Here is a 23,935-nt window from a genome sequence, read left to right as displayed (position 1 = left end):
GAGGATAAATCCCGTGTCCAAACTATGAGTCAGTCACCAATACACCAAGATGGAAATGTTCCATCAGTGCTACAAGAGGTAAGAGAGCATAACCCCTTCCTTCACATTATTACAGTAGTAAATTATCCTGGACTTTTGAATTCAGTATTTGAAACAATTCATTAAAAGACAAACTGCCTTTTAATAGCTCTCTTTTGATATTTATTTTTAGATTTATTGTAATGTATTTCTATAATAATAATAATAATTATTTATATATATATATATATATATATATATATATATATATATATATATATATATATATATATATATATATATATATATATATATATATATATATATATATATATATCTTACACACTGTATTTTTACATCTTAGAATAAAAAGAGAAGCGTGGCAACCAACAGTAAGTTAAACATAAAATCGCTACAGTAATTTGTAAATATACTACAATTTGCATCTCCATAAAATATACATGTAATAGAACTTGCATAACTTGAGTGATGTGTCTTCAGTTTTCATGTGTTTTTGCATCATAGAATTATCACTTCACATTACACAGCCCAGTGATTCAGATAATGGGGTACGACCATACAATCATTCACACTATTGTTTTAAAATCTTAATCACAGTATTCACTCATTAAAGTGCTCCTATTATGGGTTATGAAAGGCTCATATTTTGTTTTGGGAGTCCCCAACAACAGGTTGAAATGCATGCAAGGTCACAAAACGCTTTCTTTTTCTTAGAATATGCATTTATTTTTACCTTATTTGCTCAATGACTCCCAAACTTTTAAGTAAAACTATAACAATTTTTAAACTCCTCAAGTGATTGGTCGATTTCATTTAAAGCAGTGTTTGTTGATCTTTTAATGCTTTAAAAGCAGTACCTAGTGATAAAGCATGAATTTGCATTTTCATTTAGACCAAGGCGAAAACCAGGTTTTCCCAGGTCTGGGCACAACACGTGGGTGGGAATATGCTATGCCAATGTGAAACAGCTAGGGATTTATTTTCATCACTTGTGCACACGTACATGGACATTTTTATAAAGTTGTCAGGAGATTTTCAAAAATATCCGGGTTCAGTGACCTGGTGCAGCATTTACGTCTGGATAAACAGCCACATGGAAAAGACCTTTGAAAATAACCGTGTTCATGTGGACCGGGCCTCAGTGATTTAGAGTCAGCTCTTTTCTTTTGAGAGACAATAACTTTATACACTGTGAACTTTCAGGATGTTTTCATTCATTTAGAGTGGTGTTACACAAGAAAAGTTATTTAAAAATACATAATAGGGGCACTTCAATAATTGAAATATCAATAATTTATTCGTTAGTATTCATGCATAATTTTCTCATGCGGTTTCATTGCTACAAACTCGCAATGTTGTAAAATATCTTAAACTATTTTGTTTTCATCTAAATTAGAGTTATAGCGCGAGTGATACAAACAATGGTATGTTTTCTTACATCTTTTTCACTCTGTCAGTTTTACTCGTGTTAAAGGAAAGTATTAATGCGCGTAAGTGCGTCTTTCTCTCTTTTCCTTGCAGATCATTTTCAGCTTGTTATTCCTCAAACAGCTCAAGAAGCACAGATTTCTATGGGGTCTGAAATCACTGTTCCCTGTCACTTGTCTCCTGAAGTCTGTGCCAGTGCCATGCAGATCAAATGGTTTAAGGAGACAGACTGCGTTTGCATCTACAAGAACGGACACGTGATTGAGGGGAGGAGCTACAAAGACAGAGCGAGACTTGACACTCCTGTACTGGAGAGAGGAAACGTGTCCTTACATCTAAATAAGTTCAGTGTGTCAGATGTTGGAGATTACTATTGTCAGGTCATCACTAGAGACACGACAAAACAGATCACAGTAGGAGGTGAGTATTCAGGAATCCATATTATACATCAGCCCTGTGTCCAAATGAACAAAGATCGGATGCAGTTTAAGCTGCAGGGTTTAATAGCACTTACCTAAGAGGAAAACTTTCAGAACTATACATTCATGCTTGATTTATCATATTTTTAGTGAGGATAAAACCTGCGAGTCAGTCTCCAACATTTCAAGACCAATCTGTTCAGCTAATGCTGTTTGAGGTAAGACTACAGGTTAATTCATTTAAAATGACCGCACTGCACCTTCAAAAGGGGGTTGATTGAAATTTATTTATGCTGTCTGATATATTTATCACTAGATATGTGAAGGATATCAGAGCATTTTATATGATTTAAACGTGACACTCATAACAAGGGGTTGGTGAGTTCTCAGTTAAGGACTCAAAGAAAACTTCTCACTGGCATATTCTAGAGATGCCAATAGAATAAATTGTTAATTTGTTAAATAAAACGTTAAGACTATGTTTTAGTCTTCTAGTTTGTATAACTCCAGTCTGTTTTCTTCACCTCACAGACCGACAAAGTATGGACTGAAGAGGAAACAGACAACATGGATAAATCTGCTCTAAGGGCTGGTGAGTGGTATTAGACATTTCACAATGTTCACAAAGGTTACATCCAAGAAACAGACAACTTAATCTAACACTAACATCTTAATCTTTTTGTTTTTTTCAGAGATGAAAGTGAACAATGAGCAGGATACATTGCTTAATGTTTACATACAAAAAAGCTGGAAAAAGCCGAAGAGGAGTTGAGAGCATTGAGAATGAAGTTGGACAGACTCGAATCTCACGCTCAGATGTTGGAGAGAGACAAAAATACCCTTTAATAGCTAAGAGTTATGTAGTAAGCATTGAAATTTCAGGTATCATTTGCAACTGATTAGGAATATTGTTCCTCGCAACCAGCAATCCAGCAAGACACTCAATCGTCACACAACGTAACAAAATTCATATTTATGAGTGAAGTCTTTACCCCACAAATGACAAACGCAAAAATGTCATAAATTGAGTGCCAAATGGGGCAGAAGCTGTGTTGTGTTGAATTCATCTCGGTGTCGAACAGACTCCTCACAGTTTTCAGTACAGTTGGAGCGGTTAAAGCAAGGGTTGGGCAGCCTGAGGCAAAGAAAGCTTAACAATGAAGGAGTAAGAGACAGCTGACCCAGAACAATGCTGTTTCTTGTGAATTTTTTTATTTATAATAGAACAGCCAATGTACTGCATCCTCCAGGGCCCAGGTCTACTGTATGTTCATGTTTGAATTTAAATTAGCCACAGTATGTAGTTCAAGGTTGCTAAATGAGTTGCATATTTTGTATTATACGATTTAAACTATACCAGAGAGGAATGTTACCATTCATTCTATAGCTGTGCAATGAATGTCAATTCTACTTAACAATAATGTAGCGTGTCAATGTTTGTATTAATTATAAAATGAGTCTGCGCGACTCGATTGCATCAATATAACGTGAATGCAGCGCCCCGCGTGAACACAGTAATCACTCGCAGCATCTCACGCTCGTTAATGGTGGTAAGTTCACTGGATAAAACCGATTCATCTATATGTAGAAAATCCTTATAAAGAATCAGAAATTATGCTAGTTTTAAGAAAAATGCCGTTTAAGCAAAAATGACGAACTGATGACAAACGTAATATTGCTTTCTTTAGTATTTTTTTGCTATACGAATAGAACAACTGATCCTAGATCAGATTCACTCAGAGTTTCCATTGACTTCCTCTACGGCTATTGTGGTGTCCGTGTACGCGCGTGTAATTGTCACAGCCAGTGAGACAGAATGGAGGATCTGGCAGAGTATCACGGGAGCATTAGTAAGAGGCGAGCGGAAAAGATCCTGAGTGAAGCAGGCAGAGACGGCAGCTATCTGATCAGAGACAGCGCGAGCGCCGCGGGGTCTTACTGCGTGTGTGTGCTGTGAGTAACATTACTGCTTGTGCTGTAACACATCTGGCGGGATAGCGGGGGAAAACAATGCTAAAAACAAATAACACGATGCAGCCGGCTCTGTAATTGTACACGTTCAGACAACAACGAATAACGAGATTTCGTTATTGATATCAAATTCCAGTGTGCCGACTGCATGAACAGATCGCGTCCGTACTCTTAAAAAATACATTAAATACTGTATTTCCCCAACAAGGATACATTTTAAGTATTAAAATAAAATTTTAGAATTGTTCTAGTTTGCCACTTAAACCATTTCAGTGGTTTTCAGAAGTGGAGCAGTATACTATTGCTTGTGTCGCTTTTGTAGGTACATATGCAAATAACTTTAACTGAATGAATAAATTGCATTTTTAAATATAGTTGTAATTCTGTGATTAAAGTTACTGATAATGTTATATGGGGTGTAATATGTGCAAAAAATGTACACTATATTCCTTATGGCTTAAGACGGTTATTTGAGATATTGTGTGCTATATTCACCCAGCTACTCATCAAATCAGTACATATGGAAACAAAATATTGCGAATTATATTAAATTAATAGTGAATTTATCTATAATCTGACCCGAGAAAAAAAGAGAAACTCTGCTACAAAAAAGGAAAATATATACTTTTTCACTACAATAACTGAGACTCAACTTGCAATTTGCATTTGTATGAAACAAGAGAGTAGCTGAGTAGATTTGTGTTGTTGTAGAGACATAGTGTGAAACAACCTGCAGTGGAGTGATATACAGTGTTGCCATGGTCAGCTGAGATCAGAGAGAATCAATCAGAGTCATACACATGTAAAACTTTTTTAGAGGACTCTGCAGGACAGTGGCCTTTCAGTACTGAGTCTAGAGACTCCATGCTGGGACACACAAAATGAGGTAACTCCAAGTGTAAATACTGTGCTGTGAATAACACCATGACTCTGTGTAAATCTTCAGGTGTGATGGATGGGTTTACACCTACCGAGTTTTCAAACAGAAGGATGGCCTCTGGACAATAGAGGTACAAATAGATTTTGACCTTTTGTACTTTTCCTCACCCTGAATATAGATGTCTTAATATAAATGCATAAATGTGATTTGTGTGATTTTTGGTTACATTTTTTGACTATGTTAATGGAACTGACACTTAGAGCAGAAGTAGAGCAGATCTAGACTATAGAAAATTGCACAGCACTTTTTTTTCTTGTGGTCAGTATGCATGTATTTATAGCCTAACCTCGCACAAATTAACAGCCAGAGAGATGCCATGTACATGTTATGGTTCAGCATCACCCACGCGTCTCATTTCGTGCATACTAAATGGCAGGATGCATCTTGTGCACACCCCCCTGAGATACAGAGAAACATTTGCATTTTGGATTATAACCCAAAACTGTTTCGATTTGAAATTCAGTCATCCACACAAATTAATGATTAAGGTTCTCCTAACACTAGAATGGTCTTTTGAAATTCTTTTGAAATTTAAAGCAGTGTGGATATGCTTTACATTACATAACTGCTTGTGCTTCCTGTAACTGATCAGCATCAGCCACCAGCCACACAAGCAAAATACCACATACATTTACTGTATATACACACACACACATATATATATATATATATATATATATATATATATATATATATATATATATATATATATATGTACAAATTGAGTTCAAAATAATAGCAGTCCAACATTCATCACTAACCAGACCAGTCACAATTTTTGGTAGAAACTATATTTGTACATGGCAAATATTTTACTAGTTGGTATAATAGAAAACCAACAGACCCAACAGTCATGATATGCATGCTGCTAATTTAGTGTAATTGAATATTTAATTGAAAAGGCGTGTTCAAAATAATAGCAGTGTGGAGTTCACTTAGAGATTCATTCATTTCAATTAGTTCTGTTAAAAAGCTGGTGTCAAACAAGTGGCCCTTATTTAATGATGGAGGCAGCAAATGTACTGTTCATTTCTCTTTGAAAATCTGAACATTGTTCAGAAGAACAGCATACTTTTAGTATAAAAATTGATAAGACAGGGATAAACATTTAAAGAAGTGCAGAAAGTTATACAATGATACTAAATGCTTTAAAATGGCAACCAAAACCAGAATAATGTGGGAAAAAATGGAAAACTACCATTCAAATGGACCGAAGAAAAGCCAAAATGGCAAAGACTGATCACCTCTAGGGACACCAAAGAAAGTCTGAAGATACCTGTGAGTACTGTAGCTATGTGAAGTCAAGCTATTAGCAAGAAGCCCCCGCAAAGTCTCATTGTTGAAAAAGGTTACAGTTTGCCAAAGAACACACTGACTGGCCTAAAGAGAAATGGCACAATATTTTTTGGACTGATGGAAGCAAGATTGTTCCTTTTGGGTCTAGGGATCGCAGACAGTTGGGAGATGACCCTCAAACACAGTTCAAGCCACGGTACGCTGTGAAGACAGTGACGGATGGAGCAAGCGTCATAATATGGGGATGTTATACTATGGTGCTTGTCTGTTTTACTATTTATTGGATTCCGGTATATCATGAATCAGTTTGAGTACATTAATATACTTAAAGAGGCCATGTTGCCTTATGCCAAAGAGGAAATGCCCTTAAAATGCGTGTTTTAACAAGACGACGACCCCAAACACAGCAGTAAGTGAGCAGCATCTTGGGTTCCAGTCCAACAAGATTAGTGCTATGAAGCGGCCAGCTCAATCTCCAGACCTTTGTGTGGTGACATCAAAAATGCTGTTTCTCAGGCAAAACCGAGAAATGCAGAGGAGTTGTGTCTGTAGTGCAGTCATCCTGGGCAGGAATACCTGGTGCCAGAAGTTGGTTGACTCCATGCAACAAGATGTGAAGCAGTTCTCAGAAACAATGGTTATTCAACTAAATATTAGTTCAGTGATACACAAGAAAGCTAAATAAGTGTGTGTGTGTGTATAGAATAAAGTTACAATGAGATGGAGAGCAGATGGAAGAGGAAGGATATGGAACATTTTACACCGTCATTATCATAACTGTTAAATTGTACACTTAAGGCATCATCAGGAAGAATGTTTCTGAGAAATTCTTTTCTCTCTCTCTCTAGGTGGCTCCTGGGATGAAGGAAAGACTCTTTAGGAAAGTTGCCAACCTTATTGCTGCCTTTAAGATCCCAGACCAAGGCATCTCTGTTCCTCTTTTGTATCCTGTAAACAGAGCTAAATAATAACATACAAGCCACAACATACCTCAGAACAGTTTCTACATGCACGAGAGTGACTTCTCTGGGGTCTCTTAAACCTGTGGTGACTGTTGTAAATGCTGTAAATAATCTGTGAGATATAAAAACTATAAATGCTCTGCTAAAGCATGCTAAATAATTGGCAAGCCCTGTTACATAATACATTGTATACTTTAATTTTGATGTTAGTTTTTCTCTGCCATTTTTTTTTTTGTTCAAGAATAATTATCTCATGTTAGCATCAGCAACAAGATACACCCATGAGAGAAGAAGGCCTTGAACAAAATGTCAGACCTGAGTTCTGAGTTAGATTGCTATCTTGTTTTCCGTCTAGTAATGAGAGTTTGCTTAGCAAGTGTTTCTGTGTTTTAGAAAATTCTATTTCTGTACACTAAACAGGAAATAACAGTTTTCTCATTAAACTTCACTGAGCTACGAACTTCCTGCAATAATACCATCACAATAATGTTATAAACAAATTGGTCTTCCGTGTAAGGAAATTCAGAGCCTTTTGAAGTTACCAAATAAAACCCAACCAAAAATAATTTATTTTTTCTTTCTGAAAATATTAGCACAATAATACGCTATTTGAATGCTTATGATTGCTTATGTTAAAATCAGATTTGATTACCGCAGTGTTTGAATGCTCTGCGCAAATACTACTTTACAGAAGAAAGGGTTACAGTTGAGGTTTTATTTATAAAAAGGCCACTGCCCAAAGTACTTTGTTTTTAAATAGGCATGTTTAACAAACTGCATTAATCTGTGTACATAAAGCCTATCCGCCAAATATACACCACAGGAACTTGTTTGGCCAAGGAGAGGACACTGAAGTTTTTTAGTACTTGACTTTTGAGAGAGGAAGATGATTTGATCATGAAAAAAAGTTACATATTCCTTTTTCACTTCAGCAATGATTGTGATTATGACAAAGATGCAAACTAAGACCAAAAGAAAAATATTTCTGCCACAATTTTTTCTTCGTGCAACATAATCGTACTTGATTGAAATGAACATCTGCAAAACGTTGGAAACGTAACGTGCCTCATGAGCACCTCTCACACGAATCTGTTCATATTTGCACACTCTAAAAATTCAGTCTAATGCATTTATCTCTTCACCTTATGCTCAGTGCAAATATATATCTCAGATTAAGATTACAAAGCTTGATGGTACAGCATATCCACAGAATTCACAAGAAAATACATTTACTCCTAATTCTCTTGAGTGTCATGTATAAATAGTCCAGAATCTATAAACAGTCTACAATAGTCCATTAATGATATACAAGTCCATATCAAGAGTCCTACACACAGAACGTCTACCCACAGTGCTGCAGACTTTTAATAGTTTTGAAAAGACAAAAATACGTTCTTCAGTAGGTGATTCTTTCATTTCCCTACATATCTTCCTCCTCAGGCCTCCTACTAGTTTCGAGAGGGATCAGAAAAAAGGAAAAGGACCTGTCAAAGTACTGGAAAAATCCAAAACGTTGGAGCTTTGACACTTTGAAACCGAAATGACCAACACATGATGCAAAGTTTCACATTAAGTGTACAGCAAAAGCGAAAGCAACAGAAAATAGTGAAATTACATGATTACAAAAAAAAAGAGCAGCATATTAACTGTAAACTGGGACATATTTATATCCTGGGGTCTGTTTACAAGAAATAACCTCACAGGCATATTAGCATTCACATTTTTGGCTTCTGCTAGCCAAATCCCTCCCTGCCAAAAATAAATAAATAAATAAATAACAACTAAAGTAAAATAATCTGAAAATAAATAATTGCATATAACTAAGGCATGTGACGAATACTGAAGTTGAGGATGTACGATATGTCTAAGCCCGTTTCGTGTGATCGTTTCTAGCAGACCAGGAAGGCACAATTTCCACATACATAATATTTTTTTGATTTCTACATTTGGAAAAAAAATGAGTTTAACTGTACAGTTTTAGCAAAAAAGAACAAATTTGTCTTCCACAGCAGCGGCGTAATTCTCTCAGCTTCATCAACACTGATTAAGCAGAAACAACACAAGATGGTGGTGAGCTCTTGCCAAGACTCCAAACACTGTGAATCTCTTGCAGCCCAGGGGTTAAGTTTTGTGACAGTTTTGAGTCAGATACTTCTCAAGGACTCCAGAAAGCTGTTGCGATATGACAGTTCTTAGAGCTCTGTTGAAATGTTGGGTTTCTGGAAGGTCATTCGAACTTCTGAAGGGCTCTGAACGCCATCTATGTAAATCCTGGAATGGAGACGTTCAACACGGTGCTCACAAGGGAACCCCCCAGGTTTGCAAGATTTAATGCCATAACCAGTTTGACTCGACATTCCCATGAATGATTACTGTACACGCTCAAGTGAGAGAATCGGCATGTGTAGGGATGAAGACTCCTTAATTTATGCCAAGAATAGTTATGGGTGAATCGTTCTCTGCGCCCTCCGATTGGCAAGCAAGGCTTGTTCTTGTGTAAGAATGGTTAAGCCACTGTAAAACAAGAAAGACTTTCAACAAAATCTACCTTACCAAACCCAAAAACAGGAATCCGAACTTGCTAAGAGTGCATAAACGAATGCAAAATCAAAAACAATACCATCATTTGTCACATTTTAAAGGCAATAGAGTCTTTCTCGCTTCGTTTGGTTGGGGTTCTAGAAAAAGCTGAAGAGATATGTGGTAGCTTGGAGTGTATAAAGGGGCGTGTAGGCATGTAGAGGTGTGCTGAGGTGCCGCTGTTACCTGCGACCAGTTTCCACGTGTCTGATCAGGTGAATGTTGAAGGGGCTGTCTGCTAGCTCAGGGTGTTGTTCGACAGGTAGGGCGTAGAAGCCATCGCACTCCCTGAGACACGGCCCTCTGCAACCAGCTCATCCTTTTCTTTCTCAGTCCATGGCAAGCTTCCACCCTCTCCCTCTAGGACCCTCTTCTGCTCCCACAGCCAAGCCCCCTGCACAGCTCGTATTCGCGCAGCCTCTAGAACGCGTGTGCGCTCTCTTCTTCCGGCGTTGCTCCATAACGAATGTTAAAGCTAAGCGCCCCTGCTGGAGCACAATGTCAGCGAATCGCATTTTCCCCTCGACCATAGCACTTATTTGGGACACTGAGACATTTACACCGTTCTCTAACACTCTGACTCCGCCTCCAGCCCCGCCCCCGGCCACTCCCAGATCTGCCTCCAGTGGGCCAGACTTGGTGAAATAGTGGGTGTCCCGCCCCTCCACGGTGAAATGGAGGCCACGCAGGTATATAGCACCATTCAGTACAGCCGCTACACGGCGACTGTCCTCGCTCGCACCACACGATTATCTCAGTTGCCACCACTCCATCACGGATAGCGAATTTTACACCTTTGCCAAAGATTGAAGAAAGGGCAGAGAAAATTGGCCTGCGACCCTGGCGACCTCCAATTTTCCCATTGGCTGGCGTCATGGGGAGGCGATCCAATGAAATGAAGTTTTTCAAGTGCTTCTGAAGGTCACATTGGATGCCGAGTACAATCTGAAGTGAGGGGAGATGTTAAGAAATAGTTACCATTATTGCTGTTTTATGTACTAAATTAACTAAGTTAAGAAATAGTTTATCAACTAATGAACTAGCACCACTGAGAAATTGATTTCCTGTGTATTAGACTAAAAGGAATAGTAAATAATTGTGTTGGCAATAAATACCATGCTGTGGGAAACCTCAGCTCACCTTGCTCGTATCCCAGGTTTGTGTGCGGATCTGTGTGGCCATCATCTCGTATGTTTGCTCTGTGTTCTCCACCTTTGGTTTGGGGAAGCCTGGAACCACATTATGAAGCTGGAACCCAAAGAGCTGCAGCCAGCTACTGATATCTGCACAGAAACACATGCCAAAATGTTATCATGAAAGCCTTAAGGCTTCAAGTTCAACTTACTGGTAATGTTAAACAGCTACACAAGGAACTAATCTGCTCTTGTGAATGCAATGTCTCTGAAAATACTGAATTACATAAAAGACAAGAACAGGAAACACAGAAAGGTTTAATAGTGACAACTGCATTTAATGCAGTGTGACTGTGATCAAAAACACTTAGCACAAGTCCCCTGGATTCAGTAAGACTTTGTGATATACTGAACACATTTTTTGGTTTGTGGCTCATTTTGCATTTAACAGTACACAAATAATTTAACAGTTAAAAAGAGCAGGGCCAATCTAAAATGAAGCTGACCCAGGGTTATGGAGATCTTGGTGTAATGCCAACGTAGCCTCGAGCAAGACACTTAACCCTAGTTACATGTAGCTTGAGGGAGACTGTCCTAGTAATTAGTCTACAGAAAGTTGCTTCAGCTCGAACTAATGAATCTCAGCTCTGCCACGTGCTATTTCTCTGCTGCTCATTTTTACCTTAGGGAAATGTCACTGGAATAAAAGCACAATCACAGCTCAAAAAGCCAAACCAAAAGCATGACATTTGTTTCACCTGACTTATTGTCGCTCCCCCTACTTCTAATTTCTACACAAACCACAAGTAAATTTGTTGGACACTCCAGATTGAATTTAGTGAAGCCAGTTAAAGAAAATATTCCCCTAAGGATTTTTATTTATAGCATAATGAGCCTATTAAATGAGTAGACACTTTTAAGGAATAGTTGACCAAAAAATTGTGCCATTAATTACTTACCTTCATTTATCTTCGGAACACAAATTAAGATATTTTTGATATCTGAGAACTTTCTGATCCTCCACAGACAGCAGTCCAACTACCATGCTCAAGGCCCAGAACCGTAGTGAATACATTGTTAAAATAGTGCATGTGACATTAGTAGGTCAACCATAATTTTACAAAGCTACCATGAAACATTTTTGTTTGCAAAGAAAACAAAAACAATTATTTTGTTAAACAATTTCTTCTCCTTTCTGTCAAAATATTCTGTGCATTCAAGCCAATGCTATGACGTATGCGTGTGCATTTCTCAGCTTGCAAACAAACCATGTCAGAACACTGGCTCCTGCATCACATGTATGCATCATGGTACTCTCCTTACTAACATGGAAGGTACTCTCCTTACTAACATGGAATTTGTTTAATCCGAGAACTGGCCCCCTGACTGTGCCTGGTTTGTCCCAAGGCTTTTTTTCCCATTCTGTCACCGATGGCGTTTTGGTTCCTTGCTGCTGTTCCTTCTGGCTTGCTTAGTATTGTCCAGCCATATCATTGATTTTATTGCACAGATACTATTTAACCTGAACTGAGCTGGACAATGATATTACTGAATTCAATAATGAAATGCCTTTAACTGAAAATTGAGTGTTTACTCTTGTCATTACACATTACTGACACTCTATTCGCTGATTTGATACTGAGAAGTGCTTTAACACAATCTGTATTGTTAAAAGTGATATATAAATAAAGGTGACATGACTTAATAAAGTAGATTTTTCTGTTTTCTTTGTGCACAAAAAATATATCCGTAGATAAAAAAAATAGGGTTAAACCTGATGTCACATGGGCTAGATTAACAATGACCTTATTACCTTTCTTGGCCTTGAACTTGGTATTTGCATTGCTGTTTATGCATGGTTGAAAACCTCTTGGATTTCATCAAAAATATCTTAATTTGTGCCATGAAGATGAATGAAAGTCTCGGAATGAGTAAGTAATGACAGTCTTTTTTTGGGTGAACTCTTACAAAATAAACCTTACCAGTTGTGAACTTGGTTACATCCTGTAGCCCTCCCAAAGGATAGTTGTTCCTAAACGCATACAAGTTAAATGGCTTGGGATTCACACTTAGCTCCGCCCACAATTCGTGATTGGGTGTCGTCCACCTTCCAGCTACCACGTCATAGTCACGTCGGCCAAGATGCACCAAGCGTGTAAAAGAGTCATAAAGGCCACCCTGGAATCCAAAGACGAGAGGAAAGGTGGGATTGGAATCTCTGTAAACATCTCCGTAGGGTGTGTACCGAATTTCCTTCACCACATGGCCACGGCTACTGAAAATTGCAAGAGGAGTTCCTCCATTGTCACAGGCTATGTAGAATTCCTCGCCGCTGCTCATCTCCATTGCGATAAGGTGTCCTTGAAGGTCATAATAGAGGGAGGTGATCTCTGAACTACTGTGGTTGTATAGGTGCGTCACCCGTGTTGGTTCTGTCAGATCAGCGTAGAAGAACTGAAGCTGTGATCCATCACTATTGCGGCTGGCCACTCTTCTCCCGAGTCCATCATAACGGTACCACACCCTCTGTCCACTGTCCCGGTCATAGGCGCCCAAAAGAAGTCCATTTGAACCATAATCAAAGAGCAGGTTGCCTCGGAGGCGCAAGAACCCATCCTCATCTGTCCGGTACTGGATCTCTCCGAGGCGTGTGATCCGGTCGCGAAGATCGTAGCGTAGCGGAGTTAAACGCGCACTGTTACCATGACTCAGCAAGTTGATGTTTCCATTTAGATCGTAGCTGTAACGCCATTGTGGCCGGTCATTTATGGCGACTGTTTGCAACTGCCCATCCGCGTCATACTCATACGCATACCGTGTGATGTTGTTGTCCACGCCGATGCGAATATCGCAATTTGTGACACGTCCCATGCTGTCGTACTGCAGGGTCATCCAGTAGGCGATAGCTTTTAGAATCTCGTACTGAACTTCGATCACTTGCCCATCCGGGTTGAAGATTTTTGTGTGCTTCATTGCATGCGTGGTGATGACCTGGTTCAGATCGTAGTTGATGACGCTGAACTTTCCAAACTGCTCGATTCGTCCCGACACGTCCACGTAGCGGTAGAGGTCAATTGGAAGTGGCGTTTACGTTGATCATCGCTTGCATGCTGGTGACTCTGAAGTTGTTGTAGCTGTAGTCGGCGAGCATTTACCAGTCCTTCTTCACTGAAACGATATATTTGTCTACTCACCAGAGGACCTGAATCCGAAAAAAAAGAGAGAGAATGAAAAGTTAGCAGAGAGCCATGGAGGTGAGGTAAAACACGAGCCAGCTTTGCCACAGCGTGAGACAGAATGAACTCTCCTGCTGTCAGACGACTGATTGTGATTCAAAGCGCTTTTAGATCAGCCAAGCAGGAGGCGAGTGCAAGTGAAGTGACAAAAGGAAGATTAAACGTCAGCCTGTATGTTTATTGGTGCAAGAATATAACCTGTTTACCTGTCCAACTGCTCACCCATCTTACTTGTCTCTCTGTCTCATGGGATTATCACCTCACCTGTTTATTTGTGCAAAGATGCCATGGTGCTACATGTCTCTCTGCTAAATGATCTAGCCATTTCGCCTAGTTACTGGCTATAGCAAAACTTGTTAAATATGTGGAGAAAATGAATTACCTGGCTTTCTGTCAATTAGGGTTGACAGTATGTATTAATGTCAGCCAGTAAAGATTGCACTATACCGTTTGCAGCAAAAAATATTATAGCATGATTAAGAATGGGAACTGTAAAGAATTCAATGATTACAGCTTCAACAATTCTTTTAAGAAAGAAATATTTTGAATATGCAATTGTAATTCCATTAACCATATGATAGTATAATTTGAAATTAAAAACACCTACTCGGTTTGATTAAAACAGAATCAACTTATTAAGGTCATTTGTTTATGAACCAAACTACACTGATTGTTCTGTATGTTCACTGAATTAATTAACTTAATTATTGACCTAAAATAGTATTTGTTTGGTAACATTTGTTAATGTCTTTGATTAATAACAAACAAGATGCACTGATATGGACATTGGTTAAAAAAACATTTGTCAGACAATAAGAATAAGAAGCAGTTCTGGATTTCCAGCTCTCATTATGTACCATAATAGAACATTTCTTACACTGTGATACAAGATTTTGGTCACACCGCCCACCCAGCTGTCAAAGTGTCTGTCAGATGACATTGTCAAAGTGTTGTACCTGTCTGTCTGTACCGGATGGTGCAAACGAATCCTTCATGCATCAGGTGGATGGTTTTAACAGCACCTGTTGCCTCGTCGTAGGTGAAGGTAACAAGTGTTGAGTCATAGAGGATCTCAGCCAGCCGGGCCACTCGGCTGTATTTGTAGATCACATGCCTGCCTGTGCCCAGGTACAGACTCTGGAGCAGGCGCCCATCATGGGCATAGTCCTGCGTGAAGCTGGAGGTGGGTGAATCAGGTGGGGTGTATGTGTTTCTGTAGTAGCCCACAGATAGAGAGGTCTGCAGGCTGTGTCTCACCATACTGGGGAGGGTGACCGACAGCAGACAGTCTGTCTGATCGTACTCAAAAGTATATCGACGCTGACTGTGTAACAACAGCTGGACAGACTGAGAGGACGAGCAGAACCAAGGAAAAAAAAAGACAGAGAGAGACACCATTTAGATTACATTTAAATATACCAGTTGGCAGGTAAATTTCATAAAAACATATTACATTAAACCCCAAAATAAAAAAACCCCCACACAAACAAAATCTAATATCTAAAATATTCAGATAAACATGTACTAGTTGGTTGGTGAATCGTAAGAAAACACATTAAACCTCTAAATAAAAATAACGCATTCAAGAAAAAAGGCAAACAAAATCAAAATTTATCTTGCTTAAAAAAATCTCGTAAAGCATCTGTATAAAAGTTAATTTTTAAATAAATAAATAGATGAATGAATAAAATTCAAATATAAATAAAACAAGTTATCCTAGGAAAAATGCAAAAGTAGGCTTCATTTTCAAATGGAAAATAGATACATTTGATTATACATGAATGAACGGATGAATGAATAAACAAACCAAAAAGTTAAGATTTCTTTCATCCGAATTTTGGTGTCAAAATACACTCTGGACAGTTTTTTTTGAAATTCAAACATGCGAAGTTGCAGTTCTCACACACCTTCTCCAGAAAAGTGTAGCTCCAGATCTTTCCATTGGCCCAGGTCCGTGTGATGATGCGTCCATTATCGTAGTCTCTGCGCTCAGTCCAGTTGCCTCTCTGTATGCTGGTGACCAGACCTTCGCTCGAGTACGTTACTCGCACCTGATTGTATTTACTGGGAGACCAGAGCACAGGCCTGCCCTTGTCGTCGTACTGAACCCGCAGGGTAAACTTGCGATGGTCATCATATATCTTCCCGACCCGACTCTCTTGACTATAATCTATAGACAGCACGTTCCTGTTGTGAGCCTAAACGAGAGAAGGGGATGAGAAAGAAGGGAAAACTTATGATCGTATTATATCGGAGTACACAGAAACAAGTGTGCAATAAAACTGGCAATAAAAGAAGAACATTTCTTTCTCAGGGGCACAGAGGGAGACAGGGTTGCAGTTAGAGCCAACGTTATTCAGCAGATACATCAATGAATTGACAAAGAGTCTGGAACAGTTTGAAGCTCCTGATTTCACTCTGTGATTCCGGGATCAAATTCCAGCTCTATGCAGATGAAACGCTTTGGTCGTCTCCCACTGAAAGAGGCTACCGCAGAGTCTGGACCTTCAAGAAGATTCTGCTCCCATAAAAAGATAATGTCCCGTAGAGATGCCTGTTAGAATTTGGCTGAATATATTAGAATCTGTAATAGAGCCGGCTGCCCTCTACGGCAGTGAGGTGTGGCGTCCACTAACAAATTAGAAATTAGGCAAATGGGAAAAACATCCAACTGAGACCTGGCATGCAATATTCGGTAAAAATATCTTAAAAGTAAATGGAAACACTGCAAGTTACACATGCTGGGTGGAATTAGGCCAATAACATTAATTCAGTGATCCCCGTATCATTATAAAAGCCTGCAATGAGAAGAGTTGAGTAAAGAAAACAGAACCCTCGCTGAGCTGGTTCTGAGCTTTACAATTAATTGTACTAACATACACATGCCCCCTGCGACCAGAGTAATTCTGTGAGCCTAATTAAAATGAACTAAATTATAAACACGCAAAACATGGTTGTATTGTGTGTGTGTGTGTATATATATATATATATATATATATATATATATATATATATATATATATATATATATATATATATATATATACACTAGTTTCTCTACTAGTTTCACTTTTTATTCTGTTCTTTTTATTTAAGCTAACTGAGAATTGTTATAGTACTTTGCTCTTTTGCTGGTTTTGATTGCTTTCATTGTCCTCATTCATAAGTCACTTTGGATAAAAGCGTCTGAACAAATGTAAAAAGTAAAAGTAAAACAAAAGTAAAATGCAGTACTGTCTGGCCCTAAAAATACTGCACTATGGCAGACTTTTTGTGCTGCCTTCATTCAGTATAGTTAGAAGTTCTAACTTCTTCAATCCATAATCCATTTCTGACTGAAAAAGAAATAAAGCACTGTCCACAGTGTCAGAAATATGTAGTCTCTCAGGTCAGGTTCAAGGAGTACTATGCACAGGGCAGCACATTGTGTCTTTGTCACTATATAAAAAACTGTGAAAAAATTGCATTGCCTCCTTTTTTCTTTCTTTCAAATTAATCAACTTTTTGTTGTTACTTTTTTACCTGCTTTTAGTTAATTTATTATTATCAGTGGTATTAGCCTCAATAACTGTTACAGCCACTGTAAAGGTTTCACTTTGATTTAAAACAATTAAATATTTACTGTACAATCTTACAGTATAAAGATTAAAAATTTTTTATGAATCTTTTCTAATGGTTTTACTCATTAAAGAATCCTGAAAATAATGCATTACGGTTTCCACAAAAAGTGATGATAGTATTAATAAACATTTCTTGAACACTACATCAGCATACTGAAGATTGGAATAATGGATTGGATTGAATTGGATGCTAAAAAGATTTTCTCAGGATGTTTAAAAATATATCAACACAGAAAAAAAGGATACTTAACTGTTTACATAGTTAACACCTATTTGGTGTGCCTATAAAAGCACACTGATACTGAATCTGCAACCAAGAACTGAAACCGAAAAAAGAAGGAGTGAACATTAGAGAATGAAATAGAAAAGAGAATGATTTATGGAACTTATTTGAAGGGGAAGTTGGAACAGTGTGTGAAATGCACACTATTTCTTCCTTTTGCACTACATCAAAGTCCCTTTAAGGAAAGTCAGTTAACTCTGCAGCCATCTTGGTAACATCCTGGCAGGTATAAGTAGTCAGGAAAGTATACTTGAATGAAGAAAGACCAAAAGACAAAATCATTAAATAAAATAAATATCCAGTGTTTGACTTCTGTCGGAGCCTTGCCTCGCCTTTTTAAGAAGAATATTAAATAAATAAAGTTTGCTTTAATATAGGGTATCAAACAAAATCACGCAATTAAAGCTTAAAGCACAATGGTGTTAATTAAAGCTCTGTGTAGCACCATTATGAGAAATATGCAGAGGCAGAGGTAAGATTAGTACTCTTCATTTAGACGACCCAGGTTCAATTCCAAAGCTGGAATAAATTCATTTATCTTTTAATAAATTAAGAAAGAACACAATACTGTGGCAGTAGATGAATAACGGAGTCAGGATCTCATTTGGTTCCATTTTAGTTGACTTGACCTCACTGATGTATGCTGCATTTGCTGTGACAGCTCCACTTGAATCTAATCATGCGCTAACTATTACTGTTAACATAACCTAAAAAACCCTACTGTTCGTTACAAAGGTGAACACACAATAATGACTGAATTTTAAGAGCAGTCTTAAATTAACAAGGATTTCTAATCTTGTTCTGTAAACCCCTCAAAAAACAATGTGCGATACACTTGGGCATCTTTTCAGATTGGAAAATCGTCACCCTCCTGTGCATTACATGCTACACCCTGGTCACCCTCCCAGAAAACACTTTATTCTCATTCTGCATTCATATGCAGCGTGTGTGTCTGTGTATTACCCTCAGTCTCCGTTCATATGCTGTGTAATTCCCTTTGGCCTGTTCACGTCTCTGTCTCCACTCTATCAGGCTGTGAGCTGGTTCCCCCGGCAACGTGATGTTGCACCTTCCGACTGTGGGATGGACGAGGCCTGCCGATGCTCCTGGCAACAGCCCGGATGATACGGTTGGTTCAGTGCTGAGAGTAACGTCCATCCCGCTGGCATATGTCACCCACAGAGAGCCGTCATCTCTAACACCGTACACACTAACAGAGTGAGCTGGACAGACAGAAACAGCTTCATAAGATTTAAATGCACTACATTTATTATATGAAATTAGCGGTGGGCAATACTGCCAAAACCAAAAAAAGTCATTTTAATTCACGGTAACAATATATATCACAACATAGTTATTTTTCCTTTAAATTCCTTTTTTATGACGTCTACTATTACACATGTATTTTCCTTCTCATCTGTTTGCTTTCACTTAAGACCCAAATTACTGTGGTATGAGGTTATTTATGAAGACATATACAAGTGCCTGTATTTAACCATTCAAGGCCTATAAAATGACAAAAATAACTCAATACTCCTTGCGCTGTGAGATCACCTCTCTGACATCGTCTGTCAGAGAGTGCACGAATATAGAGAAATGAAATTGCATTTCAATGGTTTAAAATTATGGTTTAAAATGGTTTTAAAGTTTTTAAACAACAGTGCTTAAAAATGCTGGCAAACAATACATTAAACGTAGCAGAGCAACGTCATGTGAGCATGTAACCGCGATAGAGACGATTATCCAGAACCTCTACCGGAAAAATCTGTTAATCATGTCTAATGGTATATCACCCATCCCTACAATTAAATAATGACAGAAATTCTATTATCTTGTGAACTGTTCCTCTAAATGTGGCTGGAGTGTTTAAATACTTTTTGGGACCGCTGTATTTGACATGATGACAAAAACTAATCTGTAGATTCACACACATACACTCTCTCACCTTGTCTGAGTGTATAGATGGTGTTATCCGCAGAGTGGTTTGTAATTATAATAAAGTTTTCTCTGTTCGAGGCAGTGGCTTCCACTCTGACAGCTTTCTCCATGTTTCCATGGAAACTGCTGACCTCTCCAGTCGGCAAGGTCACGTTGATGAGGTGTCCGTCAGAGTTATACCTGCTCATAAACACACTTTCTGTTAGTTTGTGTGTGTGTGTGTCTGAGGGAGAAAGACTGTATTAAAGTTTAAATGAATGAGTGTAAATGCATGTGCATGTAAGGGAGTTTAAAGGGGTCATATCATGCATTTTTTATCATTTTATTGTCCCCCGACGACATTTGAAACGCTAGTCAAGGTTTCATGTGTCATAATTTAGTTTTTCATGACAATTTTCCATTCTCTCCCTGACCCTAACAACAGCAGTAAACAGGCTGTTTTTTGCTGCCGTGCCTTTAAGACCTCTGTGTAAACGCCCTCTTCGCATGTGAAATGAGAAACAAGGCTTTGCTTCACTTACATGCGGCCTGGGTTTGCTGTTGGGTCCAATATAGTTCATGCCGCTGAATTCTTCAATAACGGCCTCTTTGCAAAGACTGAATTACATTGTGACAGGATCATAAAACAATCCACTGAAATGTGCTGAACTGTGAAGGTGGAACTGAAATGATCAGAGACCTTGTTAAAAATAAACTTGAGTCACACTTTCCTGCGGTTACAATCTAAAGGATGTTTTTATTGTTAGTTATACACAAATTGAATCATCAGCATCTGTGTCTGATAAGTGTCTATTCTGCTACTTCCTTCTTGTTACCTTAATGTAAAATAATAATAATAATGTATACATAATGTACTAATGACCAAAGTTATTTAAATAGTAACTCAAAAGTGATGCAACACATTACTTTCCATAGCATAATTAGTTATTTTTAGGGAGCAATGCCCTATTTATAGGGAGTGTATGTTTTTATTTGTTCTTTATTATTAATATTTATAATATTATATATTAAATGTAAATATAATGCATAAAATGTATCTTTGTGGACTGAGAAGGAATTGTGTATGACTTAAAGTTACATGTATGAAACTGTAACACTTTAGAGTAACACTTTATTTGTTACATGTACTTCCTATTATATGAACATAATACTAAATTAGGCGAAACACTAACCATATAGTAAGTAAGTGAAGCTAATATCACTCCGTACTTAAATGTATAATTACTCTGCAACAAAGACACCTTAAAATAAAGCGTAATTAAAATAAAGCATGTTTATTAGTACTTATAAAGCGCAATTTCTGCATCACCATATTCTACACCCCTAATTATAATGTAAATGTACAGTCGATTACTGTATCTCACTGCTGTGACAATTCTCCAGTCTCCAGCACTAACCCCCGAACTCCACCTCCACCCCTATTCATTCATTAGTAACTTCATTATTAAGTAGTCCAAGGGTTCTTAAGAGCTTTATTCGAGTCTCAGGCTGCAGTCCCGTCTTTGACAGCAAGCCAAATCTGTTTACCTTCATTATACGCAGGGATTAGTGAACTCATGAACACTGTGCTAAGCACACAGGACACGGTCCTATCCAGCCGTAGTTTCCTTTGATAGACTTTTTACTTTATCTGCTATTTTAAAGAAAGTAAAGACTAAAATCACCTACAAATACAACAGCTTAAACAGCTTATTAGATACAGTAAATGTCTAAATGACTAATACATAAAGGTTAGGACAGAAATGATCATTAACTCAAAGTCAATGCAAAATGACAAAGACAAATGTGTGGGAAGTGAGATACATTATAAAGGTGAATGTTAAAATCTGCTGATGCCCCAGAGGGGAACGGATGACTTGACTTTTGAATCTGTGTGGACAGCGAGTCATGTGATATAACGAGTGGGTGAAGTACTTCTGACATGTTTCATTTCTCTTTCTCCGTTTCTAGCGTCGTTTTTAGAACTAAACAGCTCCAGCTCATGTTCTCTTTCCCTAATTTATTTATGTCTTATCAATGTCAATGCCAATTTATTTCATATACTTGCGTCTGGCCACCCACACCAATGTATAAGAATAAAAGCTTTTCATTTGATGAAGCTCTTGAGCTTTCAAAGGCCTGCAGTTTAGATCAAGAGCTGCCGTCTTCTCCTCTACTCAAAATGTTGAGTCTGCCTGAAATGCCGGTTTCTTCCCCATCTACTTAAACATCTTCGGGCCTTTTTCCTTCCTTTCCTTGCTCACTGGGGGGGTAGTAAGCCACTATTTTTCTTTTCCTTTTATCTTCTTTATTTTTCTATTTTCTGGAAAGCTGCTTTGGAACAATGTGTATTGCAAAAAGCGCTATACAAATAAACCTGATTTGAAAAAGGACTAAATGGATTGACTGTGCAGGGATAAGCACCTAATCCACATGGTTTAAGTTACTGGATTCTCATTAAAAACTCTACTGTAATTGTATTTCTGCATTTTTTGAAAAAAAAAGTGCATATGAGCGGAGCGGTTACTATGCGGTTGCTAAGGTGTTCTGAGTGGTAGGAGCAACAGTGATAGTAATGCTCATCTTAGCAAGCACAACTAATACAGCTATGTGTCAAAACTTAATGAGCTGCCTACCCAGACGCATTTTGGGGCATCATAGGTGCATTTGAACATTTGAATCGATCATTCCAACACCTTTGTCTCGCCTCACTGGTTGCCAGACGCTTTCACCAAGACACTAATGCATGCATACTGAGCAGCTTCTCACTTTTGCAAATCAAATCAACAGGCGCAAAATCACTTTCCCGAAATTTCACAATTCCTCAGTGATGGAATGATCTTCTGAACTCCCTCAAGTGTTCACCTGGCACATTCAAAAGTCTCTATATTAGGGGTCTCAAACTCAAAAGGATTTTCAGGTGGAGGGCTAGTTGGTTTACAACCATATATTTTTAGTAGAGACATTCATCTTTTCTTTACACCCAGCACAGATGTGCATGTTTAGTTGACTAAGGGCACTTGAGATTGTTTTCCTGAAATTTTCTCTTTAAAGATCAGTCTGATACAATACATGGCCTATTAAAAGAAACATCACAAGTTTTTTTTTTAAGCATTTAATTCAATGCCTTTTTTGAACTAACTCTGTAAAAAAATAGCTTGGAAAAAACAGCTGTTCACGAGCAAATCAAGAACTCTAAATTGCAGTACTTTTCATGCAGTCATTCATTTTTGTTGTGTTCCTCATTTGTAAATCACTCTGGATAGAAGCTAAACGAACACCTGCAAAAAGGCAAAATGCCGTTAAAAATGAAAATTCCCAAAAAACAAAGTTTAGATAGGCAGCTAGGTTTTGAAACACAGCCTATCTGATCAGAGAAATAAAAAAACAACTTTTTATCTCAAGTCATTACTGCATGCATATCAGATCTAAGAAATTTCCCTGTACCAGGGGCGCTTGTTGACGAGTTTGCAACACCTACGTTAGCGCATATTCTGCTTTGAGGTATGTTTCTGAAATATTCAGTACTTATTACTTCTGGATGAGAGAACTGATCAAAGTCAACACACCATTTCCGCTAATTCCTACGGTGTTGTGTGCAGAACAGAATGTTGCAACATAATTTAAATAAGCTTCCCCACTGTCGCAGAATAAGCTACAGGCTTACAGAGTCACATATGAACCAATTTTAAAAATAATAAACAAATAGATAAACAAATTCTAACACTAAATAAAAATAATAAAATAAAAAATGCAATAAAAATTCATTGATTAACATTAGTTAATACATTTTGCTAACAGTATCATAAGCTAAAAAATATTTGTACTTATTTTATTTTAGGTTAATATTCATTTTAATATAAACAAATACATTTTAACATTTCATTAATGCAATATAATATAAGTATTTATTCCAATTCTGTTTCATTTTACTTAATAAACGCTGTTGTATTATGTATTGTTAGTTCATAACACCTAATGCATTAACTATCATTAACAAATAACAATTTTAAATTATCACCCCAAAAAATTCCTTTGCAACTTTGTTTTAATTCTGTTCATAAAAAAATATATAATTTTGCTAATATAAAAAAGATGCATGACATACAAT

General features: G+C 37.8%; 3 protein-coding genes across 3 annotated transcripts in view; 2 read left to right on the top strand and 1 right to left on the bottom strand.

Moving 5' to 3' along the window:
- Nucleotides 1–19: 19 nt before the first annotated feature.
- Nucleotides 20–3,428, top strand: LOC122345274 (butyrophilin subfamily 1 member A1-like). Its single transcript, XM_043239264.1, has 8 exons — nucleotides 20–78; nucleotides 383–410; nucleotides 544–587; nucleotides 1,436–1,463; nucleotides 1,561–1,887; nucleotides 2,037–2,104; nucleotides 2,418–2,478; nucleotides 2,579–3,428. Exons 1-8 carry the CDS (start codon nucleotides 25–27, stop codon nucleotides 2,656–2,658), a joined length of 690 nt encoding a protein of 229 aa, XP_043095199.1. The 5' UTR covers nucleotides 20–24; the 3' UTR covers nucleotides 2,659–3,428.
- Nucleotides 3,429–3,611: 183 nt separating this feature from the next.
- On the top strand, nucleotides 3,612–7,619 carry sh2d1aa (SH2 domain containing 1A duplicate a). The gene is made up of 3 exons (XM_043238684.1): nucleotides 3,612–3,839; nucleotides 4,804–4,867; nucleotides 6,942–7,619. The coding sequence occupies exons 1-3, from the start codon at nucleotides 3,703–3,705 to the stop codon at nucleotides 7,059–7,061; spliced, it is 321 nt and encodes a 106-aa protein (XP_043094619.1). The 5' UTR covers nucleotides 3,612–3,702; the 3' UTR covers nucleotides 7,062–7,619.
- A 466-nt stretch (nucleotides 7,620–8,085) lies between these two features.
- Nucleotides 8,086–23,935, bottom strand: part of tenm1 (teneurin transmembrane protein 1) — a 127,489-nt gene continuing 111,639 nt past the window's right edge. The window contains 14 exon segments of the mRNA XM_043240056.1: nucleotides 8,086–9,569; nucleotides 9,822–9,919; nucleotides 9,922–10,079; nucleotides 10,082–10,105; nucleotides 10,108–10,384; nucleotides 10,386–10,580; nucleotides 10,776–10,918; nucleotides 12,751–13,855; nucleotides 13,857–13,911; nucleotides 13,913–13,970; nucleotides 14,961–15,351; nucleotides 15,912–16,202; nucleotides 18,871–19,130; nucleotides 19,853–20,025. Coding sequence (XP_043095991.1) covers nucleotides 9,497–9,569; nucleotides 9,822–9,919; nucleotides 9,922–10,079; nucleotides 10,082–10,105; nucleotides 10,108–10,384; nucleotides 10,386–10,580; nucleotides 10,776–10,918; nucleotides 12,751–13,855; nucleotides 13,857–13,911; nucleotides 13,913–13,970; nucleotides 14,961–15,351; nucleotides 15,912–16,202; nucleotides 18,871–19,130; nucleotides 19,853–20,025 — 3,301 coding nt within the window. The 3' untranslated portion in view covers nucleotides 8,086–9,496.

The sequence above is a fragment of the Puntigrus tetrazona genome, chromosome 5 (assembly GCF_018831695.1).
Source record: "Puntigrus tetrazona isolate hp1 chromosome 5, ASM1883169v1, whole genome shotgun sequence".
NCBI classification, from domain to species: Eukaryota; Metazoa; Chordata; class Actinopteri; order Cypriniformes; family Cyprinidae; genus Puntigrus; species Puntigrus tetrazona.
The sequence above is the reverse complement of the archived record's forward strand: the minus strand, read 5'-3'. Positions and strand labels throughout refer to the sequence as shown.